Below are 17,110 nucleotides of genomic sequence, written 5' to 3' on the forward strand. Positions count from 1 at the left end.
TACAACTTTGCACCTCCAACTTTTGGAAAAGAGATGAATGGGTATCACAAAGAAAGCGTCAGCAAATCAACCGGGGGCGTCTGAAGAGTTGAACGTTGTGTCAGCAGGGAATAAGCTTCAATTTGGATTGTACATATTAAAGGGTCTGCACCTTTTTCCTGGTCCATGGTCCCGACACCAACCCGATTTAGCCTTTTATTGTAATCGAACACCGGCCTGCCGCTTCGCCGATGATGAGTTCATGTTTGCGTTCTCGCTCGCGTCAAACGTCGGCTTGGCCTCGCGTCGCTTCTCCTCCTCAATCTTCTTCAGCAACTTGTCGGTCTTGCCCTTGCCGCTGCCCTTGCCATGGAACTGGTGACTCATGTGCTTGAAGGCTTCCTTCTGGTCGAGAGATCTGCCGTGATCGTCCACGTACTTGAGCTCCACGTTGGGCTTGTAGTGCTTCTTGAAAAGCTCGTCGACGACGCGTGATTGCTGCAGTTCGCGATGGGCGTTTGCTTGTCGAGCGCGCTCCTCTCTGTCCCTAACAGACATGGAATCCAGTCGGCCGCTGTTTCTGTCGCGCTCTCGCTGGTACTTGGCTCGGTCTTCTTGCTCCCTCTCGAGACGTCTCTTTTCTGCCAAGAATTCGGCCTTTTGGCGTTCGCTCATGTTTCGCTCCGCACCATGAGAGTCTTTGATAAGACCACGCTCTCTGAGTAGTGCTAGAGCTGAACCCATACCGGTGTTGAGTGACTTCTCTTCGTCCACTCCCGTCGCTGCAATCTCTGCAGATGTCTCTCGAGCTCTATCCTCGGGAATTTCATAGGCATCGTCGCCCATCGGGTGATCTTCATCGTCGTCGTCGTCGGCGCCCATGGCCGTTACAGGCTCTACTGAAGTGGACTTTGGCCTCTTTGTTTTGCGCTCCTCCTCCTCTTCAGGCTTCTTCAGATTGGACACGAACTCGGAAATTTCATCGATCACTACACCGCCATTGAGAGCCTCATTGTCCGGCTCATCTACTTGTTCTTTGAGTTGCCGAGCAATGTCCTCGGGCCGGTTCTTCTTCCGCCTCTTTAATGCGCTCTTTCGCTGGATGGCAAGGGAAGCCTGCAAATCGTCGTCATCAACAAAATTGTCGTCCTCCACTTTGCGTTTCTTCTTGCTGATAACCGCGCCGGAGTCTACGTCCATCTCGTTGTCGTCCGCCGGTGTCGCATCAAGGGGGAAGATGTCGTCCTCATCAATAGGCTTCTGCCTTGTTGACTTGTTCTTCTTCTTCTTCGGCTTCTTCACCTTAATCTCTGAGATATCAAGGTAATCTGAAGTAGGTGCGTCTTCTGGATGGAGGGTTAGCGACGTTCCATTATGATCATGTTTAGTTAGGCAGTACTTACGCATGACATCGAGATCAATGTTTTGCAACTTTTTGACCTTTTCTGGTGCTCCAAGAATATCTCCCAACTCCGCAATAGCGCCAGACCCATCAAGAGTGAACTTCTTGCCCTTCTTGCCGTAAATTTCTTCGTCGTACTGAGCCAAGATGCCGCGTTCACCATCCTCATCTGCCGCAGCAAAGACGTCGTATGCTGGCTTTTTCTTCTTCAGATCTAGCCTCTCTTGCAATTGCTCTCTGGCTCTTACGTCCATGTTCTCAAGCTCATCGCCCTCTTCTTCGTTCTGGTCGATGGTCGAGTCCTTCAGGGTCAAAATCTGTTCATCGCCGTCGAGGAAGTTGTCCAATTCGTGCGCGACCTTGACTCCAGCAAGGTCTTTCGAAGTGTACTCGACTGCCGCGAGCGCAGCTGCTTCAGCTGCCGCCTGTTCCTCCTCCAACTTCCTAGCCTTCTCGATGGCCTTTTGTCGCTTCTTCTGCGCTTTCAACCATGCCTTTGCGTCCACGTCGTTTTCGTCAGCTTCGCCGAGACCCTTGCCATCCAAGATTGCATTGCGCTGCGCAGCTTCTCTTTCCCTTTTCGCTGCGGCGGCTCGCTCTTCTCGTTTGCGCTTGGCGGCTTCGGCGTCGCGAACCTTTTGGTAGTTGTCGTATGCTTGCGCTTGACGTCCTTCGAGTGTCGCAGACGCATCTTCTTCTTCCGATGCAGAATCGTCGTGCTGTGTTTCGGCTGGGGCGGCACCAGGGACCGGCAATGGCTTCATGCCCAGCGAAACGCGGATGCGATTCGTCTCTTCGATGGTCGCGGCGTCCATCTTGGCTGTAACTTGCGTCTTGAATATTTCTGGCGATAGGTGCGTCCGTTTCGTTGTGCAGGGTTGAAAAGAGATGCGGTTTCGCCAGTTGACACGATGGTGAGTCGAGGGCTGCGGACGGTGAAAGTACTATGGAGAGCATCGACGGAATGGAAGCTGGAGTTGCAAGTGCGATTCCGATAAGGATACCTTACCAGGCGTCAAACTTCGTGGCCAACCGGAAAAAGCATGCGGCTCACCAACACTTTGCCAGGCACCCAGGCTCATCAGGGTCGTTCTCCACCGCCAACGACCTGTGCTTAGCTAATCGTCCGAGGTGGGTCTCTGATTTTTACTACATAGCGCAGCCTTGCGAAAATTCTCTTCTCTCTTTCTTTCCCTTCTTCAACAAACACGGGCCTGTGCCCAGAATTCCTCTGCTCCTACGGGAGTCAGGGTCGAGTTCTGCGGCAGCTCGATCATCCAAGGAGCCATCAAATTTCATGATGTCAATCTTCCGATCGACAGGTTCAAGAGTGACCGGTCTTGAGGCAGCCATGTTCGCCGTCAAAAGCTTGAGCGTGGTGTAATCTTGTACTGGGGACGTCATATTCCTACCCCTTTTGCCGAGATCGTCGATCTATGAGGTTAGGGAAAACCATGACTTGCCCACAAACTTTGACCCTGGAGAACTCCTAGTCTTCTCCACGTAAATTTTGCTGAAGAAATTTCACTATCTCGAGCGCGTAAAGTGGTAGCTTCCATCCGGATTTTGCCCCGCGACTGTGGCGCGTCAGGCTTACGGCAGCTTCAAGTGAGAAGGAAAAATCGCACTTGCCTGAAACTGGCAACCATCTCGCAATAACAGTCTTCGCGGACCATGTAAAACCGAGTTGCGGGCATCTCTTTTGTGCCTAGACCATAGACCACTTTTGAAGATGCTGTTACCAGGTTTTTACATGAAATATCCCATATCTAGTACCATTCTTACCTAAGAAGACATGTGAAAGACCTGCGGATAAAAATCGATAGACGAGCCACGATTGTCTCCACGGGCTCTTTCTCGGCGCATCCCGTACCTGGCGCTGTCATCTCAAGCTTGCGCCGTCCGACGATGCATACTGCTCCTGCATCTTGGTGCCCACCCTCTCGCTTCTCAAGGCCATCAGAGTTTGTCGGTTACGGCGCAGAGTCCCCGTTCTGGATATCCCGGCCGGCCGTCTCAACGGGGCCAAGTTGGCCAACATGTGGGATGGCCGGTGCGGGGTGCAGCCGTGTGATCTGGGGTAGCTATTGGCATGGCTAACTCTCTCTCGTCCGGCCCGATATCAACAGGAGACTCCGCCGTAACATCGTTACACTTCATACAGCTTGGTCGACGCTACTGCACGGCAGCAAATGAGCAAGCTGTAAAAAGGACATTTCGGCCTCGAGGGAGAAGGAGTTTCCGCATTGATGATGTCGACTTGATGGCATCACACCACCAGCAAGCGCAGGTGGGTGAGGAAGCATCGCATGCCCAGCTTCCAGATGCCGATGAGACATGAGGCTGGCTCAGACGGGACAACAACAACAACGACAGTTGTTACTCGCCTCTCCTTTCAAATGACCTAAAGCATCGCTCTCTTTCTCAGGTTCGTCCAATTACGAGGAGCGTATGTTCCAGACAAAGGCCGCTCCCACTCCAATACGCATTAAGCATCAGCAGTGCAAGCCATCCAATGTCTTAGTCGTTCGATCAAGCCTAAGCCTCGGGAAGGAGTGTGCGGGGAACGCTTAAACCTCCTCCTCCACTACCCCTCGACCCCAACCCCCATGAGTCCTCCTGAAGTTCATCATAGCCACCAATAACACCCCGCAGTTCCTGGCGGAAAGGACCGAACGACAAGGTTGTCTGATCTCCTTGGCCTTGCCGACGACATCACTCAACCCCTGTCTGCTATCCTTGCTGCCTTCCTGAGGTGGCCTTCTGATTATACAGCCAACTTGGTCCACGTGCGACCTGTACGGCATCTCCTGAGCTGGGATTATTGTTACCCTTGTCTCACGGCACTGCTGGAGCACTTGTAGCTGCCGGCACTGATACTATTTCCAAAAGAACTCGAAAGTGAGAGTGAGGACGACGAGAGGTGGGATCGTAGGCTTGTACTCCAGAACCGGGCGGGCTTGGGGGAGCTATTGAACGGCTCGACCAAAATTCTCTCGCCGTTGTGCCGACATAAGTCCAGTTTCTAGCTCGTGACGAGGGGCATCTTGGATGTTCGTGAGACTAATGCAGGCCAGCTTGACAGCTCGGTGATACTCCAGCATTCGGGCCTTCGAGACACATCAAAGCAACCCACCCCGAACACACCCCCTGCCCTACCGCTTCTTCGTGCCTCGCGAAGAAGTATATAATCATCATGGTTTACCTGCAACATGTCATGTCAGGAAGCCTGGCACACAACACCACAGAGCGTCTTACACAGCCCATCATGAAGCTTCTCACTTCCGCTCTTCTGCTTGGGTCACTCGCCACCCAAACGATCTTTGGCTATCCCGGCGGCCAATTTGTCAAGAGGGACGTCGACTCCTTCATTGCCACTGAGACTCCCATAGCCCTTGCGCAGCTGCTCTGCAACATTGGCCCTAACGGTTGCCATGCTCAGGGCGTCAGCTCTGGCATCGTTATTGCTTCTCCGGACAAGACCGACCCACCGTGTAAGTTCCCTAACTTCTGTTGGTGACACGCTTCAAGCGGGGAAACGAGCGGAGGAGCAAATTCACCGACTTGTTCTCCGGGGGGCAAACATGGCACCTCGATTCAGGGACTTTAGCTAACGTACCAAAGATTTCTACACGTGGACTAGAGGTAAATGCAATCTACCGGTGGTTCCACTGCAGAAACTGACAGGCCCGCAGATGCTGGTCTCGTCTTCAAGGCTGTGGTAGACATATTCACCAACAGCTACGATGCAAACCTTCAGACCAATATTCAGAACTACATCGCCTCTCAAGCTCGTCTCCAGGGAGTTTCGAACCCTTCCGGAGGCTTGGGTGATGGTGCCGGCCTTGGCGAGCCCAAGTTTGAAGTAAACTTGGCCCCCTTCACGGGTGCTTGGGGTATATTGGAAATTTGCCACTGGATTTGAGGAGCATACTAATATTGACTTAGGACGACCTCAGAGAGATGGTCCGGCGCTGCGAGCCATTGCCATTATCGGTTACGCGAAATGGCTCGTATCAAACGGCTACTCGTCTACTGCCTCATCCGTCTTGTGGCCGGTGATCCGCAATGACTTGGCATATGTTGCTCAGTACTGGTAAGAAGACTAGATTACAAGTGGCTATGAGCATCTCTAACTTGTCTCCAGGAACCAGACTGGTTTTGATCTGTGGGAGGAGGTCCAGGGAAGCTCTTTCTTCACTGTCGCCAGCCAACATCGCGGTGAGTTCACCTCAATACATGATGAACAGTCATCAAGACTAACTCAAGAATCCAGCTCTTGTTGAGGGCAGCGCGTTGGCCCGGTCTCTTGGACAGTCTTGCGCTGCTTGTGATGCCGTGGCTCCCCAAGTCCTGTGTTTCTTGGGCAGATTCTGGAACCCATCTGGTAACTTTATGGTTGCAAACAGTGAGTTCACGAGCACAATCCTGCCTAACTGTCAGTGAACCACGCAGTCTAACGCCCTTAAGTCAACGGAAACGGAAGATCTGGCCGTGATGCCAACGTCATCCTCGCCTCCATTCACAACTTCGACCCGGCCGCAGCCTGCGACGCGGCGACTTTCCAGCCCTGCAGTGACAAAGCCCTTGCCAGCCACAAGGTCGTCGTAGATTCCTTCCGTTCCATTTACGCAATCAACAACGGTATCGCCCAATCCGCCGCCGTCGCAGTCGGCAGATACCCCGAAGACAGCTACTACAACGGCAACCCGTGGTATCTCAACACCTTGGCCGCCGCCGAGCAGCTCTACGACGCCCTCTATGTTTGGAAGCAGCAAGGGTCCATCACAGTCACCCAGACGTCCCTGGCCTTCTTCCGTGACCGTGACGGCTCCGTAGCACCCGGGACGTACGCCTCCGGCTCGTCAACCTACAACTCGCTCATCAGCACCGTCAGCGCCTACGCGGACGGTTTTATGAACGTGGTCGCGACCTACGCCCAATCCAACGGCTCGCTCGCCGAGCAGTTCTCTCGCAGCAACGGTCAGCCCCTTTCGGCCGACGACCTCACCTGGTCTTACGCGGCCTTCCTCACAGCCGCCCAGCGCCGTGCCAATGTCATCCCCAAGGGCTGGGTCGGCTCTGCCACCTCGGTCCCTGGTACCTGCCAGGCTACCTCCATCGCCGGCTCGTACTCCAGCGCCACGGCGACGTCGTTCCCTGCCAACCAGACTCCTGGTGGAGGAGGCGGATCACCCACGGGAACTACCACGGGGGCTACGCCAACCGCAACGGGATGCCCTATTGCCAGCTCCGTGCTCGTTACTTTCAACGCCCGGGTCGTGACGCAGTTTGGCCAGACGATCAAGTTGGTGGGTAGCACCGCCGCCCTCGGAAGCTGGAACCCGAGCAATGCCATCGCTTTGAGTGCTTCGGGATACACTTCGGCCAACCCCATCTGGACTGTGACCATTGAGTTGCCGGCTGGTACGACGTTCCAGTACAAGTACATCAATGTTGCCAGCGGTGGTGCCGTCACTTGGGAGAGTGACCCCAATCGCAGCTACACAGTCCCGTCAACCTGCTCGTCGACGGCTACGAAGTCTGACACCTGGCAAGGATAGTTATATTGGAATGCCTCGGTGGTTCACAGTGTTTGACAAGAGCTGCTTGGAGCTGTTTCAAAACACCCTAGGGAAAGGGGTGAAGTACATACGCTTATCTTCTTGCACATATTATTATTGAATCTTTAGTTCAGTGTCTCATGAAATCCCGTTGGTCTTCTTAAACCTTCTCAGAAGCACGCTTCTCCAACTCCGTGATGATAATGTCAACAGTCCACTCCAGAGTAGTCTCCATATCAATATCCAGTCCCTTGCCAAGCTGTGCCTTGATGTTCTTCTCACTTAGTACCTCCGCATTCAACTTTCCTTCGACATCTCCATGCTCAAAAAGCCACGAGTGAGACTCGACATAATTAGGCCAGACAATCTTGTCCACGTACCCGGGAGGGTCTTGCCAGAATCCCTCCAGTGTGACATACCCATCGCGGGCCTCGCGCCGCTGCGTCGCCTTGGCGCGGCTCACGAGAAGGAACAGCTTGATGTCGATAAGCTCCATGGTCGTCTCCATTTCCTTGCAGTAGAGGAGAAAGCCGTCAAAGAGACAGACATTGAGCTTGCCCTCGGTGAAGATGGCGTGTCCTGGCTTGCCGGGCTGGAGCCAGGCTTCGACTTTTGCTTTCATGGCGGCGATCTTGTCAGTGGAGACTGGGCATTTTCCGACGGAGTTTTGGTCTTCTTTCGAGTCTACAAAGGGCTGGTGAGGGCATTGTGTGAGAAGCATGGATGGAATTGTGCTATTCGAGTGCAACTTACCGGGAAAGTGCCATTCTCACGGATGTGAATGAGGGCTTTTTCCATATCAGGGATAGATATGGACTCAGGACAGTCCCAGTCCAAGAGACCATTCTTACTTGGTAGTCTATTGGGGATGTAAGCAAGATATAACCAATACCATGATCCACAGGGACTTACTCGGATTCGGCTTTGTAGAAATCGTCCTCATGGAGAATAAATGTACTGGGGAAAATATCTCTTAGTAGACGGGCGAGTGTCGTCTTCCCGCTGGAAGAGCAGCCGCTCAAACCGACGATCACGGCATTCTTCCCCGCCATCTTGAAGCTTTATCGTGATGCACCTTGCGGAAGATTTATCTGTGAGTCGTGAGCGAGTGTGTCTCTCAGGATAGCAACCTTGTTATGGGTTGCTTTCAGACTTGACGGGGAATACTGACGGAGCGTAAGGTAGACTAGACTCGTTTATGAGTCGTTGCCCGTCAGATAGACCGCCAGTTGCTAAACTGTGAAGAAGCGGGAGATAGTCGCAGCCAAGTCTTGATCTGAGATTCCAGCTTGCAGTAGCTTACTATTAGATTGTTAGACCCCCATGGAAGTCAATAAACCCCACCACTACCCCTCCCTGGTAGGAAGGTCAGATAGTGGGGGCACCCTCCGCTGAAGGGTCACCGGGAGCGGCGGTCCAGGGGGTTTCAGCCAAACCCAGACAGGCCAAGGCAGGCAAGGCAAGCCCCTGGCGTGCGTCATCCGGCCTGGCGAAGCGCCGTTTGAAAGACCTGGAATTGGAACTCGACGTCTCCAATTTCGTCCATCCAATCCTATCCCACCAAAAAGTTGCAGTTCATCCCATCTCACCCGCCCAACTCCTCCATATCGCGGTGACGTTTCTCAGCAATTCTCTCCTTAGACCTTCTGAGCCGACGCCAAAACACCTCTACAATCCCGAACAAGCCGCGCTAGAATGGCGGACACAGGCGGCCAGCAGACAGCCGTGGTGCTGTCGACCTCCATCGTCGCCCTCATGACCGGCTTCCTCCTCGGCGTCTACTCGATCCGCGGCTACCTCATCTCCCCCGAACTGCGTTCCGAAGCCCGCGCCAACTTCGACGACCCTGTCGAGAGCGAGGAGTCCGACATCGACGAGGACGACACCGTTCTCGACCACGCGCCCAACTGGGCCAATGGCCTAGATGCCGACCGCCGTGACGGCCTGCGCCAGCGCAAGGGCAATACTTCCGAGAAGCCCGCCTCTTCCAAGAAGCCCAACCCGGCTGGCACACCGCTGGTGGATAATAATGAGGAGTGCAAGCTCGTCCTCGTCGTCCGGACGGACCTGGGCATGACCAAGGGTATGTTCTTGCTCTTCTCTCACTAGACCCCTGAAAGGCGATCCAAAGCTTACCAATCTCTCTCCTTTGTAGGCAAGATGGCAGCGCAAGCCTCGCACGCGACTCTGGCATGCTACAAGTCCCTGTCCAAGATCGCAGCGAAAGACCCCTCATCCCCCGCCGCCAAGATCCTTTCTCGCTGGGAGAATCTCGGCCAGGCCAAGATTGCCGTTCAGATCAAGAACCAGGACGAGATGCTCGAGCTCATGGGCAAGGCGCGCAGTCTTGGTGTCACTTCCGAGGTGATTGCCGATGCCGGCCGGACGCAGATCGAGGCCGGCAGTCTGACTGTTCTGGGCGTTGGCCCTGCGCCCAGAAGCTTGGTTGACCAGATTACGGGACACTTGAAGCTGCTGTAAAGGCGATCAGAGAAATCCAAATGGTTCATCACAAAAGAAAAGTTGGTATGGGGAATATAGACTTTGGGAACATGCACGAATGAAGCGTAATGGCGTACGGTACATAAAAGTAGGCGAAGGACTGATAGTACTTCACTTTACATGCGGACATGAGATATGTCCTGGAATGATGATCAAAAGTCACGCTGCTTACGCCAATGTTGATGATGTTGGCTCTTGTGACTTGACTCAAATGCCTACCTAATTTGTCTCTGCTGAGAAGCTTGATACAGGAGAAAAAAAAGTCGTACTGGGACTGATGAAGACAAAACACCCAGAAGTAGACATAGTAGCAGGAAATCTCTTACAGGGAAGATAGAGAGGATAGAGAATATCTTCCAGATTCGGGTATTCATGGTCACTAAGGGAGCAAATGCCTAAAACGCCTTTTTACATGCAACCAACTCCTCCCGTTCCAACTTTTGTCAAAACTTTTTACAGCCACAATTTCCCACTTCCTCATCATCCGCATTATTCCTTGCGCGCGAACCTCGACAACACCGGGCCGAGATCAGCCTCCGCCTCTTGGTTCTTGCTCTCCCTCTCCTTTTTGCGCTTCTCCCAGATCTCATCAACCTTCATCCTCTTCTCGTCAATGATGTTCTTCTTCCTCTGCTTGCGCAGGTATTTCTTCAATGCGCCGTTCTTGCCCCTGGCGCGGTTCTTGATCTCCTCCTCGACGGACAGCGGCTTCGCGTCCAGGTCCTTCTCGGCCTTGCGCTGCGCGGCCGAGCGCAGGTCAATGTTGCCGATGAAGTTGGGGTCCAGGGCAATCATCTCGGGCTTGAGCTTGTTCAGCAGGCCCTTGACCTCAGCCTCCTGTCTCTGCTTCTTAGTCTCGAAGGGGTTGACCTCGAGGGCGTCAAAGTTGGCCTCGCCGGCGCCGGGGATGAGGTGCGAGGAGAAGCCCTCGTCGTGGCCCGTGCCGAGGACGTCCTCGAAGGGGCACCACCGCACGCGCTCGACGCGTCTGCCTTCGCCTCCGAGAGCCATGTACGGGCTCTGGATCTTCTCCTGGACGGGTATGTTCTTGTTGAACAGGTCCTTCCAGACGCTGGTCTGTGTGCCCCAACCGACGGCCGTCAGACCCGAGTCGGAGATGGCTACTGAGGATGCGGGTGTTCTTGTAAAGTACTGGTTCACTTCTCTGAACATCCTGATGTCCCAGACGGCCATCTTGCAGTCTTGACCGGTGGAGACCATGTATCGACCCTCGCGGTCGACGGCTAGTGATCTTACCGGCCCTCTGTGCGCCAGGAGCTTGACGAGAGGGTCGGTCTGGTTGGGTGACCAGAGAGTGACTGTGCCGTTCTGGTGTCCTACGTGGAATACGGCGTTCCAGGGGTTTTGGGTCATGGCTGTTGGGGGGCCGAGCTTGGTGGGGATCTCGGAGACGATGTCGCCTGTCGAAACATCCTGGTATTTGAGGAAACCTGTTGATGCCTATGGCCATTGTCAGCGAAGCTCAGAAGAGCTTGCATTCGTGATTTCAAAACTTACCACTGTGCCCAGGAGGAAATGGTAGGGGAGGAACTCCATGTGTGTGACCTCCATGTGTTTCCTCAAGCAGTGGATCTCAACACCGTTGTGGTCGTAGATGTAGACATACTTCTTCTGCGCAACAGCAAAGAACTGGTTGTTGTGCAGCCACCGCACATCTCGAATGGTTTCGTTGAGTTGAATCTCGCACCCCAGCTTGCCCTCCCTCCAGTCAAACGTCGCAAGGTGACCTTTCCGTCCCGCGAGCAGCAGTTCCCTGCCATTGCGGGTGTATTCGCCGACGTACGGTCCCAGCTCCTCCAGCTTCAGCTCGAACCGCTTCTGCGCCGTCGTGACGGAGACGCCCTCGGTGATCTCATCCTGGCGGACCTTGTACGTCCTCTCGAGCTCCGTCTCGGGCTCGAGGAAGCCGCTGCTGTTCTCGAGTAGGATCTCGGCGTCCTTGGCCTTGATGGTGGCGTCGCGGTACTTGTTCTCGAGCTTGGACAGGTTGGTGCGCAGCTTCTTGTCCTTGATCGACTTCATGTTGACGCTCTTGCCGCGGCCGTACGACTTGTTCGCCTCCTTGAGCCTCCGGATCTTCTCCCGCTCCTCGCGCGGGACGAGGTCGGTGCGGCGCTTCACCTGCACGGCGCCATTGGAGTGCGGGTTGTCCCTCCGCGATATCGTCTGCGTCTCGGGTGTGTCGATATCCATGGTGGGCAAACGGATTATGAGGTTCGTTTTCGTGGCTGGCAGGTCTGGAGTGCTCGTGGAGTGCCGTCGCGAAGGGTCCCTGCAAGGAAAAAAAAGTTCACTGAGATGCTCAATAGCAGCGACTCGGCCCAAAATTTCTTCGGCTCTTCTGTTATCGGGATCCTGGTTCGAGCGTATCTTATCACCCCAGCCAGAGCCCCGCAGAAACTTTCGGCAAGCCAATGGACGTCTCCAGATAACGCACGCACGAATTCAAAAAAATAGTCGGTCAGAGTACCCCTCCATCCGCATCACAGGCGCAAATCCGTCCAAAAAGTCCAAAAATTGCGCCGTACTCGACCAAGTCTCGATTTCGACTGTGAAAAGTAGAAAAAGAAGCCTCTTTCCAACCTGGCTTCGCTACCCTTTCGTTTCAAGGCTGGGGGAGACGGGAAACCGCCCGCCGCGACCATGAGTCACTCTCACCGACCGACGACCAAAGTCACCCACAAGCCCTTCAAGTCCAAGCATGCCTCCAAGGGTGCGCTGAGGGACGCCGCCAAAGGTTCGCCTCCAGATTCTGCCTCACCCAAAATCCGAGGGCACATTTTCTAGTGGAATTTTCAAACTAATATTTGGTCTGAATAGGCAGACTCCCGGGTGACGAAAAGGGGCAGCGAAAGACACCCCACCAGCAAGTTCTGTCCAAATTCGACCGACGAAACCAGGCCAAGCAGCGCCAGATCGCCAAGCGAAAGGAGAGATTGGAGGAAGCCAGCTTGTTTGTCGGGCGGGATGGAGCACCGCGGATTGTTGCGGTCGTTCCCCTATGCCAGGATGGTGACGCCGCGGTCGCCATCAAGCAGTTGAACGAGAGCGTCGACATCGAGGCCGAAGTGGGGGAGACGCCGTTCAGAGTCTCCGTCGACAGATTCAAGCAGAAGGTCCAGTACATCCCTCTCAAGCGGGACCTGAATGCGGTTTTGGACGCCACTCGGGTCGCCGACTTTGTGGTGGTCATGCTCTCCGCCGACGTTGAGGTCGATGAGCTTGGAGAGCTGATGCTGAGGAGTCTGGAGAGCCAGGGTCTGTCAACCCTCTTCACCGTTGTCTACGGTGTGGACAAGATCGACCAAGCCAAGCATAAGCAGTCCACCCTCGGTTCCCTGAGGTCATACATCACCCACTTCCACCCTGAGCAGGAGAAGCTTTACCAGCTGGAGAACAGACAAGAGTGCGCCAACCTCATGAGGTCGCTCTGCAACACCACACCAAAGGGTGTCAGGTGGCGCGAGGACAGGAGTTGGATGTTGGCCGAGGACATCAAGTTCGCCAGCTCAGGACTTGACTCAACAGTCATCACTGGTGTCGTCAGGGGACGTGGCTTGAAGGCCAACCGCTTGGTTCAGCTGGGCGACTTTGGCACATTCCAGATTGAGAAGATTACGAGTGCGCCGTTGCCCAAGAAGCTGAAGAGAGGCGAAATGGCCGTGGAGGAGACCGAGACCGAGGAGACTCTTGATACCCCTGATGAAGACCAGGATGATCTGGCAGAGCTGGCCCCTGATGCGCCGATGGAAGACGACGAGATGGAAACGACTGAGCCGCCAGAGATCCAGAAGGGTGTGCTTCTTGACGACCACCACTACTTCAACGATGACTACTACGAGGCCGCGGAAGCCAAGACCAGAGTCCCCAAGGGAACGTCCAACTACCAAGCGGCATGGTACCTCGGCGACGACATGTCAGACTCAGGTTCCGACATGGAGGACTTTGAGATGCAGGACGGCGACTCTGAGGAGGATGAGGCCCGCCCCGAGGATGGTCTCGAGGGTGCCGCGCCCAGAGAGCCCACCGAGGGCGCACCTACAACATACGCACAGTCCGAGAAATTCATCGAGCCGGATGAAGAGGAGGACGCGGCCGGTCTCGCCGCCTACCGCGCGCGCAAGACGGACGAGGTCGAGGACGACAAGGAATTCCCCGACGAGATCGAGCTGCACCCGGGCGTCCTCGCGCGCGAGCGCCTGCAACGGTACAGAGGTCTCAAGAGCCTCAGGACGAGCGAGTGGCTCGAGAGCGAAGATCGGGCCTACGAGCCCGAGGAGTGGCGCAAGCTCCTCCAGATCCCAGACTACCAGGCGTCCCGGTCGCGGTCCACCCGCGAGGCCCTCGTCGGCGGGGTCGCCCCCGGCACCCGCGTCCACGTCTACCTCAAGGGCGTCCCGGCGTCCTTTGAGAAGTCGCACCAGCCCGGCCGGCCGGTGACGCTCTTCTCCCTCCTGCGCCACGAGCAGAAGAAGACGGCCGTCAACTATCTGTTCAACCTGAGCGCCGACCACGACAAGTCCATCAAGGCCAAGGAGGAGCTCATCGTGCAGTGCGGCCCCCGCCGCTTCACCATCAACCCCGTCTTCTCGCAGCCGGGCAACACGCCCAACAACGTGCACAAGTTTGCCAGATACCTCCACCCGGGCCAGTCCGCCGTCGCGACCTTCATGGGTCCCGTCACCTGGGGCGCCGTCCCTGTCCTCTTCTTCAAGCGCACCGAGCCCACATCCGGGGACGCCGAGGGGGATTCTGCCCTCAACCTGACGCTCGTCGGCACCGGCACCGCCCTGCCGTCGTCTACGAACCGCGTCATCGCCAAGCGCGCCATCCTCACGGGTCACCCGTACCACATCCACAAGAAGATCGTCACCATCCGCTACATGTTCTTCAACCGCGAGGACGTCGAGTGGTTCAAGGCCCTGCCGCTGTGGACCAAGCGCGGCCGCACCGGCTTCATGAAGGAGCCCCTCGGTACCCACGGATACTTCAAGGCGACGTTCGACGCTCGCATCAACCCTCAGGACTCTGTTGGTGTCAGTCTGTATAAGCGCGTGTTCCCGCGCAACGCAGTCCCCTTCGAGGGGCCACTCCTCAAGGCGGGCGTCCCGGAGCTGGTTGAGGAGGGTGATGTGATGATGGAGTAAAGAAAAAAGGCATGGGCCATGGGAAAAAACATAAAAGTCAGACATGATGAGATGGAAATGCCAAAAAAGGGGTGCGCCCCGGGAAAAGAATGCATAGATATTAGCAGTAACGTCGGCTATAGATACAGGTCTGATGCCATCCTCCGGAGTTTTTTTTTGAAAAGAGAGATTCGTTCAACTTTTTTTTTGCATCAACCCTCACTTCTTACATTCGTCCAACGTGCCACCCCACCTATGACCTACCATTGTCCACCTAGTACTCAAGCCTTGAGGCTGTCAAGGCCCTCCGTAGGCCGCGGTCCACCCGCAGCCCTACGGTTCTCCTCGGCACCACTCGCCTTCCACGCGCTAAGCATGAGGTTGACAATGTGATCAACGGCAACATTCTTCTTCACCTGCGCAAACACAGTCGGCCCGCCCTCGCGCATCTTGCGCGCATCCCTCTCCATGACGCCCAGATCCGCGCCCACAATCTCGGCCAGGTCCGTCTTGTTCACGACCAGCAAATCGCTCTGCGTGATGCCCGGGCCGCCCTTGCGCGGGATCTTGTCGCCGCCCGAGACGTCGATGACGTAGATGATATAATCGGCCAGTTCGCGCGAGTAGTTGGCGGCCAGGTTGTCGCCGCCGGACTCGATGAGGAGGAGGTCTGCGTCGAACTCGCGGTGGAGGTCCTCGAGGGCGGCGAGGTTGGCCGAGATGTCCTCGCGCACGGCGGCGTGCGGGCAACCGCCCGTCTCGATGGCGCGGATGCGCGGGGCGGGCAGGGCCTTGTGGCGGGTGAGGAATTCGGCGTCCTCGCGGGTGAAGATGTCGTTTGTGACGGCGGCGATGGAGTACTTTTCGCGGAGGGCAAGGCAGAGGGCGAGCATGAGAGCCGTCTTGCCGGAGCCGACTGGTCTGGGGGTTTGGGTATTTGTGTTAGCCTTTTTGGTTCGTATTCCGTTGCCATTGGGAATCAATCATGTCCAATTTGATACTAGGCACGCATGCCCAGGGCGCTTCTCGCAAGCCATTTGGAGCCAACCGAGTAGGAGAGAATGAGCGGTTTTTGGACCGATCCAGAGCTGGAATAGTAAATTGAACTCACCCTCCAATACCAATTGTGAAAGCACGATCGCTCCAGTTTCTGCCCTCGACAATGGGCATCTCACGGCCGAGGTAGCTTCCAGGACCGTCAAGAATCTCGTGGGAGTGGCCGTGCTCCTGGGCGTTGAAGCCGCCCTCGTGGGAGTGCGCGTGGCCATGAGGGCCGTCGTGTGAGTGCTCGTGAGACATGATTGTGTGAGAAAGGTGTGAGTCGTGCTTAGATGAGAATTCTCCAAAACCGACTTCACGGTTGTACGAGGAAGGGAGGTTTGTGAAGCTGTGGCTTATATGGAGGAAGCTGTTGAAGAATGGCGGGGTTACGTCTGAGCGTCAAGGGATCGCGGGGTCCTGGACTTATCGCCAGCGATAACATCTCAGCGCGTTGCGCCTGGGCGTAGGAGAGCTGGTCCCCCCACGGCCGCCGCCGGCGCACTGAGTGCGGGGACACACCGCTCCTCCGGGTCCGCGAAAAGAGAGACTCCCGTAACGAGACGTAGTACTCGACTAGTACTCACAGATCGATCATCTCTGTCATTGCAGCCATTGGATTTCGCCGTATCGAATATCAAGAGTCCCGCATTTGGTGAGCAGAGAATAAGTACCTCTACTTGTGAAGCATCTTGTATACGTGCTGCCGCCCGTCGCACCTACTAGGGGCCGTAAATATGCTCATGCGTGAACCATGCACCAATCCCTTCCAACGCCTAAGAAGATATGCATCGCGAACCATAAATAAAACATCTTATGCTCTCCAGTTTAAGCTCCCTTCACTCAAGCTTTGGCCGGCGAACCACCGCTCCCCTCATCCTTGGGCTTAGGCGGCTTCGGCACCCTCTCATACGCATTCGGGCTAGGCCGCCTCTTCTCGCTCCCCTCGCGACCAGCCTTCCTCCCATGCCCGTGGCCGCTGTGGTCGTGATCGTGGTCGCCGCAGTCGTGGTCATGGTCTCCCCGCTTACCGCTCTTCTTTCCTTTACCCTTACCCTTGTGGTCTCCCGAGGGTACCCTCCTACGCCCGCCGTTGGTGTCCGCCTCCGAGTCGGATGAGTCGTCAGAGGAGTCCGAGGAGGACTCGTCGCTGGATTCGTCTACGCCTTTGGGGCGGTGGTAGATGCAGCAGACTGTCAAAGATGCGTTAGTAAGTCATGCATGTGACGGTAAGAGGGGGAGAGAGGGAACGTCAGCTCGCCTTTTGAGCTCTTGCGTCCCAGGCCCTCGTTATCCACCACGTCTTCCGCCCATCGCACCGACTGCCTAGATGGAGCGTGGGCACCTCTCAGCCGTAGAATTGCCTGCGTGCCCGTCCTGCTCTGCGTTTCTGTCTGGGTCTGAGAGGGGCCTGGTGCCGAGCGCTGCGGCAAACGGTCTTGTAAGCCCGCCATTGTAGTGAGAAATTCGGTACAAGG

At 55.7% G+C, this 17,110-nt stretch overlaps 8 protein-coding genes across 8 annotated transcripts; 3 read left to right on the forward strand and 5 right to left on the reverse strand.

The window, feature by feature from the left end:
- Window positions 1-195: 195 nt before the first annotated feature.
- Window positions 196-2,196, reverse strand: CABS01_12442 (SART-1 family protein; the record flags this gene model as incomplete). The annotated part of the gene is made up of 2 exons (XM_060545795.1): window positions 196-1,325; window positions 1,383-2,196. The coding sequence occupies 2 exons, from the start codon at window positions 2,194-2,196 to the stop codon at window positions 196-198; spliced, it is 1,944 nt and encodes a 647-aa protein (XP_060396652.1).
- A 2,381-nt stretch (window positions 2,197-4,577) lies between these two features.
- On the forward strand, window positions 4,578-6,945 carry CABS01_12443 (glycosyl hydrolase family 15; the record flags this gene model as incomplete). Its single annotated transcript, XM_060545796.1, has 7 exons — window positions 4,578-4,875; window positions 5,006-5,026; window positions 5,077-5,277; window positions 5,330-5,477; window positions 5,529-5,602; window positions 5,658-5,789; window positions 5,852-6,945. The coding sequence occupies 7 exons, from the start codon at window positions 4,578-4,580 to the stop codon at window positions 6,943-6,945; spliced, it is 1,968 nt and encodes a 655-aa protein (XP_060396653.1).
- Window positions 6,946-7,105: 160 nt separating this feature from the next.
- CABS01_12444 (nicotinamide riboside kinase 1) lies at window positions 7,106-7,997 on the reverse strand (the record flags this gene model as incomplete). The annotated part of the gene is made up of 3 exons (XM_060545797.1): window positions 7,106-7,639; window positions 7,699-7,804; window positions 7,858-7,997. 3 exons carry the CDS (start codon window positions 7,995-7,997, stop codon window positions 7,106-7,108), a joined length of 780 nt encoding a protein of 259 aa, XP_060396654.1.
- Window positions 7,998-8,640: 643 nt separating this feature from the next.
- Window positions 8,641-9,426, forward strand: CABS01_12445 (peptidyl-tRNA hydrolase PTH2; the record flags this gene model as incomplete). The annotated part of the gene is made up of 2 exons (XM_060545798.1): window positions 8,641-9,028; window positions 9,101-9,426. 2 exons carry the CDS (start codon window positions 8,641-8,643, stop codon window positions 9,424-9,426), a joined length of 714 nt encoding a protein of 237 aa, XP_060396655.1.
- A 510-nt stretch (window positions 9,427-9,936) lies between these two features.
- CABS01_12446 (BING4CT domain-containing protein) lies at window positions 9,937-11,661 on the reverse strand (the record flags this gene model as incomplete). The annotated part of the gene is made up of 2 exons (XM_060545799.1): window positions 9,937-10,908; window positions 10,966-11,661. 2 exons carry the CDS (start codon window positions 11,659-11,661, stop codon window positions 9,937-9,939), a joined length of 1,668 nt encoding a protein of 555 aa, XP_060396656.1.
- Window positions 11,662-12,111: 450 nt separating this feature from the next.
- On the forward strand, window positions 12,112-14,615 carry CABS01_12447 (AARP2CN domain-containing protein; the record flags this gene model as incomplete). The annotated part of the gene is made up of 2 exons (XM_060545800.1): window positions 12,112-12,205; window positions 12,289-14,615. The coding sequence occupies 2 exons, from the start codon at window positions 12,112-12,114 to the stop codon at window positions 14,613-14,615; spliced, it is 2,421 nt and encodes an 806-aa protein (XP_060396657.1).
- Window positions 14,616-14,875: 260 nt separating this feature from the next.
- On the reverse strand, window positions 14,876-15,893 carry CABS01_12448 (uncharacterized protein; the record flags this gene model as incomplete). The annotated part of the gene is made up of 2 exons (XM_060545801.1): window positions 14,876-15,515; window positions 15,706-15,893. 2 exons carry the CDS (start codon window positions 15,891-15,893, stop codon window positions 14,876-14,878), a joined length of 828 nt encoding a protein of 275 aa, XP_060396658.1.
- A 582-nt stretch (window positions 15,894-16,475) lies between these two features.
- Window positions 16,476-17,086, reverse strand: CABS01_12449 (protein phosphatase inhibitor; the record flags this gene model as incomplete). The annotated part of the gene is made up of 2 exons (XM_060545802.1): window positions 16,476-16,825; window positions 16,861-17,086. 2 exons carry the CDS (start codon window positions 17,084-17,086, stop codon window positions 16,476-16,478), a joined length of 576 nt encoding a protein of 191 aa, XP_060396659.1.
- Window positions 17,087-17,110: the final 24 nt, after the last annotated feature.

This window comes from Colletotrichum abscissum (genome assembly GCF_030869225.1).
Source record: "Colletotrichum abscissum strain IMI 504890 chromosome Unknown Scaffold_37.1, whole genome shotgun sequence".
NCBI classification, from domain to species: Eukaryota; Fungi; Ascomycota; class Sordariomycetes; order Glomerellales; family Glomerellaceae; genus Colletotrichum; species Colletotrichum abscissum.